Raw genomic sequence first — 20,300 nt, forward strand, 5'->3', positions numbered from 1 at the left:
GTTATGTGTATTTTACTTACCTCTGTCGGGCCAGCATAATGCATGGGTGATGGGAAGATGGCTAAGACGGTGGAATCTGGATCCAAGACGCCCTCTTCCAGGACTGCATGATGCTGTTTCATACGGTAGTCAAGGGGAACATCATCGTCTTTGGTCCAACCACCTAGGACATGGCAATCGGGCAAAAATGAGTGACGATGGCCCAAAAATATCAGACTACTTCTTGTGGCAGGGACTTTCCTGGGTTTTATCATTTTTGTCTGTCTACAAATACCTCTGTATGAGAGCTGATCGTTGTTTTTGCCCAGAATTTCAATGTCTCCATATGCATACTACTAACATGTCTAAAATATCAGAATTCAAGTCCAAAATAACTTCCAAGTTCAGGTAACTGAAGAGCAATGAAGACACGACTGATCAAATGAAATGGAATACGGGCAAGACAGTTTGATTAGCTGGTTCACCAAAAGAGGGGCACCCCACTTTTGACAGAATTGGGGGGTGGTGATGATGTTCACTTTGAAAGATGGAGGTTAACTTTCATTGATCTTTGCTTTTCGGAGACTTACCAAGAGGATGGAGAAGCAGGACTGGCTTCTGGTAGCCCCTCTCCAACAGCCTTCTCCTTGTGTCCTGCATCAGCAAGGCGTGGCCGTTGTGTACCGGGTTTCTCAGCTGGAATGCAAACACGGCATCGGCCTGCATCTCGCGGAACTTGGCTCGGAGCTCGTTTGGCGTTTTGCGATACTCGTCGAGTCCATCATTCCATTTGATTCTTTCCAGGACTTCCAGGTCACCTCCCACAAGCCAGTTGCCACTCTCCATTACCATCTACGGACAAATGAGGACAAATCATTATCAGTGTTGCAAAAGATAAAAGTCAAAGCAGTCAATAGGCAGCCTTGATTTTATTCTGGAACACTGGACAATCTGGTTCAATTCTTTGTTCAATGCAACCACTAATCATGGTTCTCCACAAGGGGACTTAGAGGGGTAGGTCACCCCTCTCTTTTGAAGCAATCTATTCATATAGTAATAACCATACATATTCACAACAAAAGAATATGCAAATTGAGCAGCGTTATGTAAATTGACTGTCCCTCTGATTTTGTAAGCTGTGGAGAACACCACATTTCATCTATGGCAATAAAGTTGCTCATGTGGAATCTACCTTGATGTATGGATGTCCTGGATTGGCTGTTCCCCAGGTGCGGGAACACCTCTCTTCTTTCCGATGCTCATAGAATTCGGGAGACCGGAGGATGGCATAGATCTTGCCCTCGTACTTGAGTGAGAACGCCTCCAAGCCGTCGAGTCTCTCCTTGTCATCATCATGGACTGGAAGCACTATGGGTAGTGACTGGTTCACCACACCACCTGATAAAGAGAAGCAAAACATGAGAACTTGAACCTTGTCTGGAATGTTGTACAACACCCTTGACCAACACATTCAAAGTATTTGAGCGTTTACGAGAGATGTAGGAATTTCTTGAAATTTCTCACTTTCCAGGAGTCTGTGAGGTCACCTTGAAGTACATCTCATTCATTTGAAGGGCACACTGGCAAAAGGGTTGGAGCCAACAAGTCTATGCAAGAAAATTACCAGAATGTTGAATTCGTCAGACATGTCAAAGGTCAAACGAGTAGGTTCAATTTTTGTTTTCAACCCAATATTTGTTTATCTTGGCACATGCACTGCAAGATAACCTAGAAACTGGCAGCTGTCTGTCCATAAACAAACCGTCATACTACTTTCATCCCTATGTAGCATTTCTACATCAGTCTCTTTTCAATTTGAAAAATCTCGGGGTTTGAAGAATGTGGGAAATAAACAAAGTCCACTGGTTACTCTTACCGTCTAGTTGGCAATTGAAGTGCAGCGTTTGTAAGTATTCTCTTTCTCGCATAAATCCCTGGAGAGGTGATGCCCAGCCCTCGGAGAGAACCTGGGTCCACTGCATATCCAGCTGGAATGGAGAATAAAACACACCAAAGTTAGGCATTTCAGACTGGTACACCACCTATTTGATGTGATGAGAGACTCAAACTTGGCTGTTTTTAAAACAACACTCTGGGTGCACTGGGTTTTTAGCTTTTGTTATCATCTTCATATTTCTCTGCTACAATTCAGTTAAGATGCGGCTGATTAGAAATTGGGTATTTAAATGACAGGAAATGATATTGAGAAAATTTTCAATCCAATTGGAGGAACTTATTTTTTTTAGCCAATCAGATTCCGTGACCATTCATATTCAAGATCAGTAGGAATAGGTGGCCAACAGAAAAAGATGGCAAATTAATGATCTCCAGGATTGTCAACAAGTGTACAAAGCACTATCATATCACTGCCATACCTTGGTGATTTCCAATGATGGAATGCTATGAGCCTCTTCCTTGGCAGCTTCAACGCCATTCTCAGGAACAAAGAGCTCTTTGACTGTATCCATGGCAGACATCGGAACAACTTGCTGTTCATACAAACAGAAAAAGCAGAGTTAGCAAGGTGTGATCCTACTGCACTTGTATTGCAGAGTCAAATATTCTTTTTCTACCAGGAAGCCATTTTGTCTATTGTTTATGTTTTTTGTTTATTTTCTTCTTATACCATCAACTTGGGCTTTACTGAGTGATAAAACACAGGGGCTGCAAAGATACTGCCGTGGGTCTCACTGTCAGTATTAAGGTCATCTTTGCTTTTCAATTTTGGATGGACGACAGTCTGTGCTGATTACAGCAGACTTGGGAATGTTCAACTTCACTTAAGACTGAAAGAAGCTGGCTTGCTGTGTCTCAGATGTGTGGGATTTCGCAATCAGTCAAATGGCTGATGGAGATTGTTCTCAGCAAAACCAAAATAGTGAGAGACACACAACAGGCTGAGAAGATAACCGATGCATCCATCATGTCTTGTTCCACACTAGTTTCAAAAGTGATAAAAGACACAGAACAGACACCGGTATATTTCATCATTGCTTATCTGATGCCCTTAGCTCACATCGACAACCACCCACAGAACTCTGGGAATTCTGAGATAACTTACTCTCTCTTGCAGCAGTTCCAACACTTGCTGAATGGACTCGTCAATACTCAGTTCACCGCCCTTGACGACGAGTTCAGGGTGTTCTGGTTTTTCGTAGGCTTGATCAATACCAGTGAAGCCTGCAAATAATCAGAAGCATCATTGATCATTTGTCACCTCTAACATTCCATTAACCTCTATAATCAAGAACAATGAGGATGGCCTGGTTTGAATTTAACCTGACCAGCTTTGTACACGGATATAAAACACTTTGGAACAATGATAATAGGAAAGTTATGTTCTTATATTTAGAGGAAAATTTTACTATATGGTCATAAATGGGAATAAATGTCAAACATTGGAATGATGACACCAGAATGTTATGAACTAGCATTCAAGACAATGATTGAAATTCATAAGATACTATGAATATAAGTGATGTCATTCGTGTGTCACACACTTTACTTCTTTCATTTACTTGTCTTTCAAATTCAATACAATCCCTATCCCGTCAAGAAAGATTGAGACATGACTGTAAAAGGGTTTTATTTTTTCGGACCAAGTTTCCGAAAGCTGGTTGGATCACCTTACCTTTGATCATACCAGCACGTGCTTTCTTGTACAGTCCCTTGACATCACGCTGTTCACAGACTTCGAGCGGAGTGTCCACGAAAATTTCAAAGAACTGAAGGCCGGATTCCTCATGGATTTTACGTGCAGCATCACGATCCTGAAAACAGAAATGGGTGAAAAAACGCATTACTCTACATTACTCTACCCATGGGTATGGCATTGTCCACTCACCCAATGCTTAAACCAGGCGTGCGCATTTACGTAACTTTTGTTTTTACTGAGTATCCTTGCACAAACAATGAATCACTTATAATAAACTGTCCATTGTCAGATTTTGTGTTGCTATTTACTACTGTGTTGCTGTAAGTGAACAATGTAGGGGCCATGCCCGTCCGAAGATGGTCCCTTCCACATCACATGATGCAAGCTCCAAGCTTGGAGTTTTTTTCCTATGATTCAAATTACATGGGCAACTTCCTGTACTATTTTTATCGGTTTTTGTAAAAAATCGCGTGAGTTATAAATGGTGAAAATAGTTTTTCCTGGGTAAATGACCACAAAGCTACCACATATGTAAAAATCATCCTTGGTGAACTTCCCTTTAAAGTTACAGCCATTCCACAGAGAGGCTAAGCTTTCAAGCAGACAAGTTTTTGGGTGATTCAGATAATGTAAACACTCATCAGATTTCACCAATGGTAAAACTGACACAAAAACACCATTAGTTAGCTCTATACCTTGTAACAATATTGCACAATTCTTGAGAAGGACGTCATGCACAAATGATAAATATAAATTGTAACTGGTCTTTGCTAACTGCCATGGTGTTAGTTAAATCATTGGTTTATAGACCGACAGAGCTGTATCAAAGAGCAGAGACTATTACATCTTTCACCGGATTAACCACGGTAACCAAAGTCATTCATGGCATCCACAGTTTTTTAAAGATAATAGCTCGCCGGTGGCTGATATGATTACATGCAATGTAAATTTTGGATGTTTGAAAGACTCTCAAGCAAGGCCTTTGTTCAAAACCTCTGCTTCTTTCGAACAGTGATGAATGCAGAAAAGGCAGCTTTGTGTCACTCACAACTCAGGGTCAAGAAAGTGTCTCTGGCATTATAGGGTAATCTTTTCAAGATGTCAAAAGGTTCGTATGTCTTAGCTGCTGGCCGTAACATTTTACGACATCAGCAGTCCTCTGAAGGACAAGCTGTTGAAAACCTAACAATGTTTTCCCATGCCACAGATGCTTGGAGGTGGAAAAAAACAATACTGGATAAGGTAATAAAGGGGTGTTTGTGAAAAATGGTACTACTTGCTCCACTGCACACCACCTATTCAGGCAAGGTCAAAGGTCGAATAGGTTCAGTACATGGTCACTGAAACCAACAGTACCGAAATTGTGTCATGTGTTTCCATTTTTACCCTACCTACAATGCTATCAACTTTCACCAAACAAAGAAACAACATATCACTTTTCTCTTGTTAAACCATGACAATTCTGGATTCACATAGTACTTTTGGCACACTTCAACGTTTGACATGCTATACTTGGGGATCAAATGCTTGCACTTTCCCGTTCTGTGTCATCATGTCCTGTGTTTGCAGGTGAGCACACAACCTGGGAGGTATGCAATGACTGTTACACTCCTTGTAGTGTGAAGTCTAATTATAGCAACTGTAATACCTCCATTTCAAGGTCATGTATGTTTTGAATGGAGACGACTACCAGCGACTGGAATGGATCTAGTACAGTGGTTTAAAACACGAAACATGTTTCTGAATACACACAGCATCATTGGGTGACAGTCACCGGAATCAAGTGTTTTTGCTTGTGCTTCTATTGGATTGTTTTGAACGGCACATACCCCACAAGGCACCCCTGAGGTATAGGAATATATGAACACATATACTCACCTTCTTGAATGGACTGATGAAGGCTGTCAGACAGACGATGCCTCCATCAGCAAAGAGTTTGGCCACTTCACTGACACGGCGGATGTTCTCTTCACGATCTTCCTGAGAGAAGCCAAGATTCTTGTTGAGGCCGTGACGCAGGTTGTCGCCGTCCAAGGCATAGGCGGGAATTCCCTTGGAACACAGGTAGTCTTCAAGAGCAAAACTGATCGTGGTCTTTCCGGCTCCAGACAGACCTATCAAAATAAAACACAGGATAAAGTGTGAAATGGGAAATTATCTTTATGTGAACTCTGTCATTCCATTTTTTTTTTGACATTGTTCAACATTGAAACTCCGAGTTGTTTTCAACCTTCAAACAAACTGATTCTGAACTCTTTAGACAAGAGCGAAGATAGATGGGGGGCCCAGGTAGCATTTTACAGTGTTATTTGCAAACCAGGACAAACATTACTCATACACACTTTGAATGCAGTACATCTTGAGGGGCCATTCAGGCAAAATCTTCCATTTCATATACAAAGCTTTGTATGTCTACCCATCTTGCCTCCTGTCACATGAAAACGGGGAAGTATTACTCAAAATGCAGAAAAGTAAATATAAACTCTATCGCACAACATTTCTTGTTTAACATAATATACCACAGCTGTTTTCAATCCTCAAACAACCTGACGTTATTTCCTAATTTCAAAAGCAAATACCCAACAGTAATATAAAAGGTTTCAAATATTAATCAAAAATGACAACTTTCGTTGCAAAGATTGATGTACATGTTTTCTATTGAAGTATTGATTATTATTTTAATTTTCGAGAGGATTTCAGTCCCAATTCATCATGTTTTGAAAATCCACAAAAAAATGGGCGATCTATTTCCCCATTGGAAGCAATGTACCATTACTGACAGAAGACAGGTACCGCTTTTTGGACTTTTGGTTGAGCCTGCCCCAAACTACTGCAAATTCAATTCATGCCTTAATTCGGAATTTTTCTATTGTATTAGACACAGAACAATGAAAAGAATTGAAATATACTGGTAGGTAAAGCACACATGACAACCAGCTGGCTTCTACAGTCTTAACTTGGTAACATATTAACAGGTACTGTCTAAAAATTTCCAGGTACATGTACCGTCTAAAAATTTCCAATCTAAACAGGTCTATCTATGTTGATCAGACATGGCCTGAAGTTGGCATTCACAGCTAAGTCCACAAGCCATGATCTGACCTTGATTTCTGCCCAGGGTCAGTTACTTTCACCCTGCAGATAATGTAGTCATAACAATTGGAATGGCAGATATTGTAGTCATAACGAACCCTTGCCACGTTAACAATTATCCTGAAACCTGAGCTAAGCTTATTTTCCTGTCATGATGAAAGCTCGTTCATTTGTTCCACGTCAGAAAGGATATTGCTGCTATGCAAATTGCAGTACTTCTGAAACTGTTTTACATTCTTTACTTAACCTGCCCTGTAATTATCCTATGTCTGGGTATCAGATTTAATAGACCCTATCATAGATTCTAATGATAGCACCATGCTACCTTTGACCCTTTCTTTCAGCTTGTTTGCCCATTACTGTATTTTTAAGATTAATATGGAAGGTGCCATCTCGTCACTGCAATGTCACTGTATAGTGACTTGTAAGCCTTCTACACTTTTTGGCTGATCTTTTCATTTTGGAAGACAAACAAGAGTTATGGCCAAGCTTCAAGGCAATAGAACTGATCCAGTTTATATTCTCCAGCTAAAACATTACAGCCTAAAGCAGGGCATTAATAAAATTCATTTTAAAAACAAAACAGGGTTTCTGAAAGTAGGCTTGTGTCATTATCTTATAGTCTGCTTTGAAACCCGGGCTTTGAAAGACCTGCTTCAGAATCAGGTGCAGTAAATTGACCATGCATCGTACATTGCTAAACTCTTACAGCCAATCGCTAAACCTAAACTAACTCTTTGAATATTAGGTAGCCTGGATCCAGTACCAAGCCCCAAGGGGTAGGATTTGGGTGATGACACTGTGAGACCTTTGACCCTTTGCTCTGTGTCAAAATGTGGAGCCCTTAGAGAAAACTTGCACAGTCAATCCTTTGTGCATCTCCAATGCCTTTTATACTTCCTAGTTTGGAAATGCTGCATGGCACTGGCAAAGGGACAGGGTACCGACCATATCACCAAACAACAATGCTATAGAGATACACCACAAGGTAGCCCATATATTTTGACAGAGTACATCAGCAGTAGTGAGAAAGTAGAGAGAGAGAGAGAGAGAGAGAGAGAGAGAGAGAGAGAGAGAAGGAGAGAAAATCTTGCAATACATATGATGCAATACATATTTGGGATAGAGCTATAGTACATTGCTTAATGCCCCTTTAGAGGACAGTTTCAATTCATATCAAGAATTCAACTAATCTTATAGCCTTTACTAAGATGTCACACAGCCCCTCCCTGAAGACGTTGCTTCTTTTTTTCCATTACGCTGGTACTTTGTTCATATTTTTTTGAACGTCACATGACTGATGTCTTGGGATGTCTTTTTACCTGTGAACCAGATGGTGCAGCCTCTGAAACCACCGCGCTGTCCCATGACTTGGCCTCTCTTGGCGCGGGACACATGATGGGCTTGCTGGAACACGTTGCTGGAAATCTGCAATGAAATGAAACACAACCCTGTTAGCCATAGGCAGTCAAATTATATCGACCATATAGGGTACATTTTTCCTTGACCCAAACTGCCCCTCCTTGCTGTGCGTTGTACGAGTAAACGATCTGTCAAAACTGAGACGACATAAGGCTGCACATATGACATTGCATCAGTAGACAATGTCATGCCTAGAGCAGTGGAATCAGGAAAAGATTTGCAGATGACAACTTCCACCCTTTCCTTCCCTTGCCAGTTGCTTTATACTTTCATCAAAATTGTAAGGATAAGGAAGTGCAGGATGCATCGATGTAGAATTATTCGGATAAAAACAGCTCTTTACATCAACAGGACATCAAAAGACACAGAGAGGGTGAGATCAGGGAGTGTGCTCAAATCAGACGGATAACAAAAATGTATTTTGCAAAATTTGAAAAAATTGGGGGAAAACATGGACAAGAGTGCCCTTCAATAGATTCTCACATGCATGTAATGGAATGTGAGTGAATCATCATGCAATAGTTTTCCAGGACATGGAACAACAAAGATTTTTCAATTGTTACTTTGAATTCAATACAAGTGGACAGTTCAGCCTAGATCAGCTTTGGTCTCTTCAGCCCCCTGGGAATTGTCTTGCAAATTCAAACACAGGCAGACAGGAATGAAACAGGGCTGATTTGTTTACAATGCCTTCATCCCCACGACCTCTACGAAAGGTTAAAAGGGGTCAGTGCCAGCATTCAGCAACTTTGACGCCAGCGAGTGTGCTCTAGTTTTGGGGTTGTGGCAACAAGTTGCAAGCCCAAGCTGTCAATTTGAAAGGGGCAAGCAATGTCTTTTGGTTTCTTACGGAATATACGCAACAAATCAACAAATCGGGGAAAATTTTCAACAAATTTAAATTTACTATACATGGTAATGAGTTGGAAAATGTGTCAACATACACTTACCTTGGCATAAAGTTAAATATTACAGGAAAACTAAACAGAGCACAAATTGATTTGAAAAACAGAGCTATGAAGGCATGTTTTAAATTGAGACAGTTACTCTTTGCAGAGTTAAATATTCCAATTAAGGTCCATTTACAAATGTTTGATGCCATGATAAACCTATTCTGCTATACTGTACAGAAGTATGGACTGCAGACATATGCACAAATGCAAAAACCATACTCACAAACTTAACAAACACAATTGAAAAGTTGCACATTAAATTTTGCAAGCACATACTTAAAGTGAATAACAAAGCATCCAACATAGCATGTCTAATGGAACTGGGTAGATATCCTCTAATTGTTTCAAGCATAACACAAATGGTCAAATATTGGTTAAAAATAAGTAAGAAATCTGATACAACACTGACTCGTGAGGCTTATGATCTGGGTTGTCAACTGGACAATGCACATACAGATAATTGGGTGTCAGGAATTAAACAATCGTTGCTGCTCGTAAATATTGGAGATGCCATGAATGTAAAGATAGAAAATGACAAACACTTTAAAACTAATTTCAATGTAAAAGTTAAACAGCTATTTGAAAAATGTGCATTTGAATTGATTCATGATGATACCAGACAAGGGCACCATAAAAATAAACTTCGCACATACAGAGAGTTGAAAAAGATTTCTCTCTCGAAAGCTACCTTCATGTTATAAAAAACCCAGATCACAGATTAGCCCTGTGCAAGTTACGCATTAGTGCACACATACTACACATAGAAACAGGTAGATATAGAAACCTTGATGTCATAGACAGAGCATGCCCAATTTGCCAAAACAAACAAGTAGAAGATGAGATACATTTTCTTTTTCATTGCAAAGGATACACAGACATTAGACATGATTTTTTCAGTAAACTAAACATTTGTAAAAACGCATTCAGAGGCACACAAGACCTTGTAAGCATCTTTTCAAGGACAGATAAAGCATCACTATGTGAATTGGGAAAATACATACATACATGTTTTAAACTCAGACAAGACAAAATGAAAAAGGCAAAGTAAACTATTTATGAACCTTTAATATGTTGACCTCATGTATAGATATTTATATTTATATATATATTATATATACTCTTTCATTGTTGTTTTTGCAAAACCTTTATTGTACTTTATGATCAAGATCCCAACTGGGATAGGATTTCAATAAAGGCTTACTTTACTTTACTTTACGCTGAAGGTACACATGGCCTTTCCACCCCCACATCATCATTGTAGCAGCTGAAAACAATGGGGCTGTACCACAACTTGCCAGTTATATAGGTAGGGCCAAAATATGAAAAGAAAGTGCCACAAATGCCTTGTTTTCTTACAGCGCTTCCTGACTTACATTTACCAATAGTTATTTCAATGAAAACAAAGGTTGATAAGATGGATTTGTCGTCTCATCTACTCAGGGTCTGAAGGATTTAACAGGTTCAAAGTTTTTCCATGCATGAGAATTGGACCAATTAAGAGCTTGCCCTTGTTTTATATCTAGGGCACTCCAGGCCTAAATACCTTTTGCACATAGGTAATCAAAAAATTGGGGACAAAGTCTTGTGTCATTACAGTGAGTACGGTAGCTTTATAACGACTCTAGAGATAAAGGACAGGTACATGAGCTCGTCAAATGCCTTGGAAGTCAGACAACTCCATCAAACTATAAACTTGATGATTTTGGGATAGTAATTTAGCATTAGAATAAAACATGTTTACTTTCAAAGAGCACTCCTTGTGTCTTTGGAAGTTCTCCGCTCTTTCAGGCAGATTGAATCCTGATCAAAAATTCTTAGAGATGTCAACTAAGGAGTGCACTTTTAGCCCGCTGACAGTTTAATTGCACTCCAAGGGGTGAGAGATTTTACCGATTGAAAGGCAAGGGGTGCCAAGCACTCACAGGAGAGTAGGTTATGGTACAGGCACAATCACTTGGAATGCTGGACGGGTGCAAAGAACAAATCTAGGACACTGTAAAACGAGACGACACCTGTGGGACTGGCTGTTTTGATATTGATGTTTAGAAAAATGCAGCTTTTCCTTGTACAGAGGTGGAAAGTTGAATTTTAAACACAGAAAAATGAAGACATCTGGCAAATCTACCGTTGCCGAATAATTGCAACACAGTTACACCGATATGAACAAGACAAAAGCATGGAATAACAATGCAAAAGAATGAACTTTCTCCCGACAAGGTGACAGGTCGAAGTACCCTTGTTTATGGTCACACAGCAAGTAAAGGTAACAAACAGACCCAGAGACAGGGACACATTAACATAATGTATGCCTTATCTCAGAAAGACAAGTCCATATACAGAACTCTTACACCCCACGCTAAGTTTTGCTAGGCCTTTCTTTTCACCCTTGGGCATTTGCTCCCTTCTTTATCACTCTCCGCTGACTCTAACTCTCTTCAAAGTTAGCATCTCTCTCTTAACCCTGGCCTACTTATTCCATCCTAACATATTTGTATAGCTGACCTTACCCTTCAATTTTGTGTATCATTTTTTTTTCATCCTTGGCTCAAATTTACCCCGTTCCCTGCAGCCCTCCGCCCCCATACCCAGGTTTACATCCTAACCTACTTCATTGACCACTCTTCTCCTCATCACTTGCACCTGTCTCTCCCTTTTCATACGTTGTGGCTAGCTCTCAAGTTCTACAAGCAGTTTACATTGTCTCCATCTTCAATTTTCTACCTTCAAGATAACTTTGACCTGACCCCCCCCCCTCCATTGTTAATCTGCACCCCATCCCTGCTTCTCTCGACACCAGCCTCCTATCTACATGTACCACCTCCTCAATCTTAACATACCCCCTCCCCTCTAGTTTCAATGGCTCCCTCTTCATCTAGCCTCATCCATTCTGACCATGCCATCTTATTTTTTTCTCTTATTAGCAATCTGTAGATTTGTTTGAGGGGTGGGGGAGGCTGTGATACAACTGACCCGTGGAGCATTGTAGTCTGGCTAATGTACAGAATATTGGCTGGTGACCAGGGGAAAATTTTTATGGATTCACTGACACCTTGTTAAAGAAAATCCATTTGTCACACAGGTGAGGCATTTAGAAGTGGAACAATTGACACCCTGCAGACGTACTATAACCTGGTCTTTTTTTGGAAGAACCTTCGATACAGTGCCCCTGTGTGCCGCTAAAAGCTTTCAAAATGAATACTGTCTGACCCCTGGGAATGGCAGGTTAAGGTACCGCTGGATGTACTGTGGCAAAAGAAAAAGGTGCGAGTTGAAAAGAGCTGAATGGACACTGATTGATGGTAGGGTATGCTGCCTGGATTGTCCTTGGCACAAACCAAGTTATGTGATCCAGGTGTTCTAGGTCAGGGTACACCGACTCTAGTTTTCATTGTTCTCTACAAGGGATAAGCAAGTTTCTCCAAATTCCATGGCAGTTTTACGGGCACGATGAATACAAAACTAACCAACAAAAGACAAAAGTGCGGACGACACATCTATTTGCGCTCGCAAACTTTTACAAATTTACAGTGAGCAAGACTCAAAGTTTATAAATTTCAAGTTGTTGAAATCACTGACTCTTCATTCATTGAGAACCCTTTGCAGAAGTACATGATACAGAAAAAAAGTCACGTATCAACTGCCATGTTGAAGGGGACACTTTCTTGCATTGCATTTGTATGCACTGACATGTGTACATTTTCTGCTCCTCGGTAGGGACATACATTTTTTGCGACCAGATTAATTTTTTGTATGACCATGAATATTTCTGCTTTTTTGCTGCTCTAATAATGTGTTACGAGAAAGGAGACTACTTTGGAAACGATTCAAAGATTGACTGTTGGAAAAATGTGAAATTGTATCAACTTCTCACACCGCTAACACAGTAACAAGAAAACAGATATGGAAAACTACACTTATGAGCTTATCTGAAACTCCTCACGTGAACTTCATCAAAGTCGACAAGAATAGGCCGGCATTTGATGGAAAATTTGTATTTATACCCATTTGAGGTCAGAGAGCGTCCCAGAAGAACAAAGCAAACTGTCTCACGGGATGATCCGACACATACAAAATGTATGGGACAGTAGACAAATCAGATTTTTCAAGAAACAATACCTCTAGATGATAGCACAATCAAATTTGCTAAGTTTTCAGAAGTTGAAGAATACTTTGATAAGCCTGCCTGGTCCCACTTCTATTCACTTCATTGGGCTGAAAAGGCTGAACAGTAGGATCTTGTGAAATGACTCATCAGAATCCATTGAAATCCGAGTGTATGAGGACTCAAAACATAATCTTTTGTCCGAGGGCTTGCCAAAGGAAACGCTATACAAACTACTGAACTAGTCTGTACTGTAGTCTGAAGTTGTGCCTTGGCCAGGCCACATCATGGATAAGTTTCTTGTCCCAAGTTGCATAATTCAAGCAGATACCGGCAAAAATCAAACAAAAAAGGCACTACAATGTGATAAGGGGGCCAAAGATTACTCCTAGGGGTAATACTGCATTGTCATCATTAAAATCACTGTATACCCGGCGGTAGTATACAGATTTACCTCCACGCTGTATTGAATGCACATATTAAGTAAAGCTCCTTGTGTTGAATGTACCTAAGTAAAGCTCCTTGTAACTGGCACTATAGATTTGAAGCACGACAAGCTCCCTTTCAGTTTCACTTAAATGTAAAGTCGGAAGGACCAAATGAATATTAACATCTGCAGGTACCTTCAACTTATCAAGAGAACTGATCTAGAATATTGTAAAAACTTCTGAGTGGAAAATTAGCGTCACAGAATCTGGTCTGTACAGAAACAACCTACTGTGAGCACTCATGAAAAACGCTGGTAGACCCTTTAATTTCTCAACCAAAAGTGAAAACATTTTTGACATTTCAGATTTAATGCCAGAATATACATAAATGTCATTAAACTCTTGCCATCTGAGCATGGCCACACCACCTCAAATGAAGACGCCAATGTTTTAAGTGAGTGAGTCATCTGGTGTTTGAGTTTACAACATACAATACCTACTGTCCATTCATAGCACACAAATCTGAACAACACACCATGCCGTCAGCTAACAGTGAAGTGACCAAAAGGCCACATTTGCATGAATTTACACACACTGTCACAGATGACAGGGCACGCTCCATAGCAATGACTTACAAATTGTGGAAAATGCCCTTGATCGCAAATTGTAATTGTCAAGGGTAACCCTCTCCTGCGCTTTAAGCCAAGTTTTGTTAGTTATGATTGCAGTGGTCCACCTATCAACATACATACACATTGACGCCAGAGAGTATTATTACGGTCTATCTCTTGGCAGCTCTGAGGGTAAATCTTGTTAATTACGTTTTCAGAAGATTATGTGTGATATACACTCTCTAAAAAGACACAAAACTGACTGAAATCTAGTTCACTGGCAGCAAATTTGCTCATTCTAAGTTTGTTATGAAGGAGAAATATTGGGCAGAACACTGTGATATTATTTCATGTCTATTTTTAGAAAATCACAAATCATAGTACACTGTCGTATTTTTCCTCTCTGGAGTGTCTTTGGGCACTTTGAAATTACGGCAATATAAATGTCGAGTTTGAAGATATTGTAACAGTTGGCATGAACAAAATCAGTGAGTTTTGATTTACTCTTTAGGCATGCATGTACCTGTTGATGCTGAGTGACCTCTGCTTGAATTTGTGCTCCATGCGACCTAAAAAGTATGGCTTGTACACATGCCACTCCAAAATCATGTAAGTATCAGTTAAAACATTACAAGTCTAGCTCAACCGAGGCTATACTACTGGACTTTCATCACGTCAGACGACACCACACAACATACAAATCAACTGATGTAATATGGAGGATAAATCCAAGTTTTGAGTAAAAACAAGGCATTTTCTAATAAGTCATGTCATTTGGCATTTAACGCCAAATTCCAATTTCCAAAATGACAGGAAAGAGAAAAGAAGTTTTCTTAGACTTGCCCACTACCTTTCTATCTCATACTGTATGATCTGACCTTGTGTTAGGGAGATTTGGGATCATTTATATCTGTCATGGTGAACATTTGGTAGAAAGTCACACTTCACAGACTGTGGTATCAGAGAACCAAGCTGTACTGTCAGATGACACCACCATTCCAGAGTTGTTTCTACTACTATAAACTACAAGGATGTGGATACATCATACTGTATTGGCTGGTGCTGAACTCTTCTGATGCTCAACAATGTCCATCAGTTACACATCACAAAATGTCACAGGCAAAGTTTTCAGCGTATGATAAATCCGTTTTGAGTGTAAACAAGGCATTACTAGAAAGTCATGTCAAGTGACGAGAGACGCGACGCTAGATATGAATGAAAACTAACAGAACAGTGTCCTCAGTTACACTTACCCTTCCACGCCTCATACCGTAGGGGTCTGCCCTCACGGTGGGGGATTTGGGACCCTCCACGTCCGTCATGGTGAGTGTTTGGTGGACTGCAACACAACACGGGACTGTGGTATCAGAGAATGGTGGGACTCAGCTGCAAAGTGGGCTGATGCGGCCCAACTCCAATTTTTAAATAGCTGTGAGGACGTGGACAGGTCATTTGCATAACAACAGGCGTACCAACATCAGTGATATGGTAATTTTCAAGAGCTTTGCATGCTGAGGTCATCAGCTGTCTTAGACAGGGGTCACAGGCGCCCCCATTCAAGAATAGGGATGTACAGACTTTACTTGTAGAACGTTTTTCCTTTAACTTACCTTCAAAGTACACTCAGTGTTTTAAACTATGGTATATTTTTTTACTCTGAAGTTCGAATACAATGTATCAAATAAAGCTTTAATAGGCTAACTTTTTTTTACAACTTCCTGACATATTCCATTTCTGGTGACACTTTACTAAATAAAAGAAAGAACAGTCCAAGTCTTGAAAAATCAATACAAAATCGCGAAAATGACTATTTGTCACTCACAGATTGGATAATTGTGATTTGTGGTCTGATTCTGGGGATTAATGGCGAAGCTAAGAAGGAAATGACGAAATGGCATAATCCTTTGCAAGCTGATGCCAAAACAGCTAGAATAGCTTCAATTCATTCGCAACAATTAGACTAAGTCACGTCATCAACTGGTGCCAACGCATCGGTGAATACTGTTATGAACGATCAAGCACTGCTGATCAAAATTATGACGCGATGAGAAGTCAACTGTGACTGCCTTTCAATCAGTCAAGGAACAATGACAGCAAATACTACTGTTATGGGTTATGAAGTGATGTTTTGTAACGCGAAACATACTGTGATAGTTGTCTAAATACCAGTAAATAATCAACCATCGTAAACATTAAAACCTGCACAGCTTCATCCTAAAAGTAAAATATAGGAAACTATCTTTGCTGTATGACCCTCGTATTAAATATTATGTGTGCAAATATAGATTTTCAAGGCATATTGAATTTAAGTGTTCTTTCCTGCCTACATGAAATCAAAGGAAAACAGCTGCTAACGTTCAATCTTGAGTATTCACTTATATTTGCATACAAGGAAAATAAGACTGAATCTTAAAATTTGGGAGGGAAACTAACGGTAGTTTCTGATCTAAAGATTCCCATCATTGTTTCTATGTCAACTCTATTTGGCCAAGGCCATCACATGCTTTTTAATAAAAAGAGTTTCAGACATGTTCTTTTCACGAAGTAAAAATGAGGCATGTTCATTCCAATCAGCTAAAAAAAGGAACCTTCGTCACGTCAAATTCAAAAAAAAATCACATAAAAAATCACTTTACAACATACACAATTTATTTTTTCAAGATATAATAAGCAAAACAATTCATCGTTTGAGATGAAATCATGCATAATTTGCATATAGATAGCTTTGGGATTGGATACTTATTATTACTGAGCACGATGCCTTATTAAAATAAAAATCTTTAAATATCCCTTGACCAAATGCCCATCATCATTGATATTTAATTTCAATGCAACAAAAGCCAATAATGATAAAAATAGCTGATTACCATGACAGTACTCTGCCACATCATCAAATTTGGAAAAGTGTCCAATAGAAATTTATACCCTATTTTCAAAACCCTTCATCTTCAAAATATGGCACACATTACGGTTCTTCTTTGCTCTGTTTCCTTCTTTCATTTTGTTTGTCACATTCTACAAAATTATTTGCGGTGATTCATGGCAACTTAATATACTTTTAGTCACCACACTCCCCCTTTGATAATGGTTTGTGCCAAACAGTGTCATTTAACCTTAACAGGCGATGGGGCACTTTCGACCAATCACAGAGAAGAGGTCGTCTTTAATACTCCTTTAAGTGAACCAAGTCCTAACATCAAGGTGACCCAGGACAGGTACAGCACACTGTATTTTTTCTCTGTTCATTTATCTTGTATGTGGGACAAGGTACTGAGGATGTGACACAACACACAAGGTGTGTCTGGCTCAGGTACAGTGGATTCAGGAATGCACTCTTTTTCTGATGAATTTGCAATTTTGTGCCATCATGACAATTAATATCAATTAGCTCTTCACAAACTTAAACAATGTTGTCCCACTTGACAATCTTGCGGAAAAGGGCACACCAGATCTAGGTTTTAGGGGAATGTGTTACCATTATCAAATCTGTTTTTACACAGAAAAGACAGCATGTGTTTGTTGAAAAACAGGGCTTTCTCAGGAATGTAAGCACACTCCTAACATTTACAAATATGAAGCCATGGGCATTCGCAAAATTCCTGCACCAACATCAATGATGAGTATGGGAAGTCAGCCTATTCTGCTGCAGTTGCTGCCAACTTTTATATGGCGGTTGATACAAACTTCACAACGTCTTAGATTATTTTTAATTTACACCACAAGCTGCAATCATTTCAATTTTAAGTCACCTGGATCTGCTTGACACCTGTCTGACCATTTTCTTCCAACAAAGAAAATGCAGAAAAAAGTTTGATGTTTTGGCAGGGAGCCAAATGTTCTGGAAGTAGAAAGCTATAAACCACGTACCTTAAACTTTGTCATAGCCTAGTTTTGATAATTTTATAACAGTTTAAGCTCTATATGAGATTGTTGAGGACCAAAATATGTTCATCTTTCTTTCTCTCTCATATCTAATAAATTTTATAAAAACACCATAATTCATCATTGTCAGTGCCAAATTTAGAAATACATAACTTCATATGTAAATCATTCAACTACTTTTTGTGATTTGCAAATTTTACGAACAGTTCGAATGTTTCTGTTTCAAGTGTGACCGAAGATCACGTTGTCAAAACAACAAACGTCCGAACCAAAAATTTGCACTCAATAACACTTGAAACACTTCGTTGACAGCAGTAAAACACAACGGGCACGATGAAGCTAATGTTGCATGTTCTACGTTCGCCACAAGGAAACTTTGTGGGCCAGGGCAGCCCTTCTTGATAGTTTCAAGCATTCTATGAATCATGTGTTCATAACAATTTAAAACATTTGCATAACAAAAGAATATTTAACATTTGTAAATGTAGATTAACTACCCCTCTCTTTTTCAAAGCTGTGGAGGACACTGATAGAACAGTGATGTCATCGCTACAATTCTTCAAGAAAAACTTCCCTCCTTCTATCACTCTGCTTATTCCTGTCAACTTCAACATACATATTGATGACTTAGCAGTGATCAGGATGTTGCTGTATATGGTGATCATTTGTCTCAGTAGTCTTGTCAGTTGAAAAGAACTTTTTATGTCATGTATTGATATCCCTTATCAGTTTAGCATCCAGCCAATAAAACCATTTGTCTTGCTGATGATGTTTAGGACGCCAGAGCAAAGCAACCCACGCCAGTAATGGAGTACTTGCCCCAGCCGTGTTGGACATTGGAGTCCAACAAAGCCGCGACTTTTTATTTATTTTTTTTCTTTGTGACCTGTAGTACTAAGGTTTGGATTGAAACCAAATACCCTGGGCAAGAATACAAAGATTGCTACATCAACAGGATTTGACCAATTCATAAAATGAGTTTGCTTGTCTGTACAGCCCAACATGTGTCACGGAAACCACAGAAACTGCGTTACTCAGGTAGGAAATGCTGGTACGGTTTGGAGGAAATGTCTGTGTGTGTGTGTGTGTGTATCCCTCTCCCCCTCACCTTTCTGTCTGTCAATCTGTCTGTCTCTGTCTATACAAGCTTTATTGTGTATGTATTGCAAGAGAGAGAGAGAGAGAGAGAGAGAGAGAGAGAGAGAGAGAGAGAGAGAGAGAGAGAGAGAAGCTTTGGTATTCAAGTGGAAGGTAATACTGGAGAAAACATTTACATGGGGATATTAACAAGTTTAATGAGACTAGCAATGACCAAGTACATAACTCAAGGGCACTATGTAGTTTAAGAGGATTTCATCAGTTCAAAATCAGTTGCTGATGTAAGGACAAAAAGTATCATGAAATGTTTGGTGAAAAAGTTTTTCTTTTCTGTCATTGGAAAAACAGGAAAGAAGCTGCAGTTTAGCGGTGATATACTTACAACAAAGAATACCTGACATAGTTTTGTTGCAGGCAGCACTGGGTAAAAGGTAAGTCCCAATTTTCACACCCTCCTAACTTTCTATACCTTCACCCCTCGGCGATAGGTGACTGTTGTAGTTATCTGTAACGGTGGCATGTTGTCACTGAATTCAGGTGAGGTACTCCACTGTGATTTAAACAATCAACCCACGTATGTGCTTCGCTGATTTGTTGCTTCCTTTACCAAAGGTGAGCGAGTCGTCAAGAAATCTCTGGCAAAAGTGGCTTGTCACGAAACTGAAAGTTTAGTTTACTAAGTTAACAAAACAAGATCATGCACAGTTGATAAAACCCCATTTGAAATCACCAAAAAATTAAAATTTTTAAAATTACTGTCGAATATGAGGCCTATCCCCATTATGAATCAATTAAAAGTAATACTTCAAATAAATATAGCAAAGAAAAGTGGTAAATATAGGGTTGCAAAAAATGTACTGAGAACTACAGCTTTTCCTTGAGGCTTCCATACTAGTCCTGTATTTGAAACAATGAGAAAACGTAATCATGGCCACTGAGGGAGCTATCATTGATGAGCAGTTGATCTAGGCCTAGTACAAGAGAACCTGTGCTGTATAGTATTATGTATGGTAGAGGTGATGAATAGGTTTGGTCTGATCGATGAAAAAAGGTCTTTGGTAATCTTTTTTTCTGCCC

General features: G+C 39.4%; 1 protein-coding gene and 1 long non-coding RNA gene across 3 annotated transcripts in view; one reads left to right on the forward strand and one right to left on the reverse strand.

Annotated features, from left to right (window-relative positions):
* LOC139122980 (bifunctional 3'-phosphoadenosine 5'-phosphosulfate synthase-like) overlaps positions 1–20,300 on the reverse strand; it is a 28,666-nt gene that overhangs the window by 2,483 nt on the left and 5,883 nt on the right. The window contains exons 1-10 of one of the 2 annotated variants that reach the window (XM_070688908.1): positions 15,497–15,725; positions 8,050–8,155; positions 5,513–5,748; positions 3,611–3,749; positions 3,041–3,159; positions 2,355–2,468; positions 1,856–1,967; positions 1,172–1,377; positions 570–831; positions 21–163 (exon numbers count right to left, since the gene is read on the reverse strand). In XM_070688908.1, coding sequence (XP_070545009.1) covers positions 21–163; positions 570–831; positions 1,172–1,377; positions 1,856–1,967; positions 2,355–2,468; positions 3,041–3,159; positions 3,611–3,749; positions 5,513–5,748; positions 8,050–8,155; positions 15,497–15,565 — 1,506 coding nt within the window. In that variant the 5' untranslated portion in view covers positions 15,566–15,725. Of the gene's footprint in view, positions 1–20; positions 164–569; positions 832–1,171; positions 1,378–1,855; positions 1,968–2,354; positions 2,469–3,040; positions 3,160–3,610; positions 3,750–5,512; positions 5,749–8,049; positions 8,156–15,496; positions 15,726–20,300 lie in introns of those variants that run through there. The other variant, XM_070688909.1, reaches the window with a different exon arrangement.
* On the forward strand, positions 17,421–20,003 carry LOC139122982 (uncharacterized). The gene is made up of 3 exons (XR_011549554.1): positions 17,421–17,553; positions 19,018–19,163; positions 19,572–20,003. It is a non-coding gene; the product is annotated as an uncharacterized lncRNA (long non-coding RNA).

The sequence above is a fragment of the Ptychodera flava genome, chromosome 22, assembly GCF_041260155.1.
Source record: "Ptychodera flava strain L36383 chromosome 22, AS_Pfla_20210202, whole genome shotgun sequence".
NCBI classification, from domain to species: domain Eukaryota; kingdom Metazoa; phylum Hemichordata; class Enteropneusta; family Ptychoderidae; genus Ptychodera; species Ptychodera flava.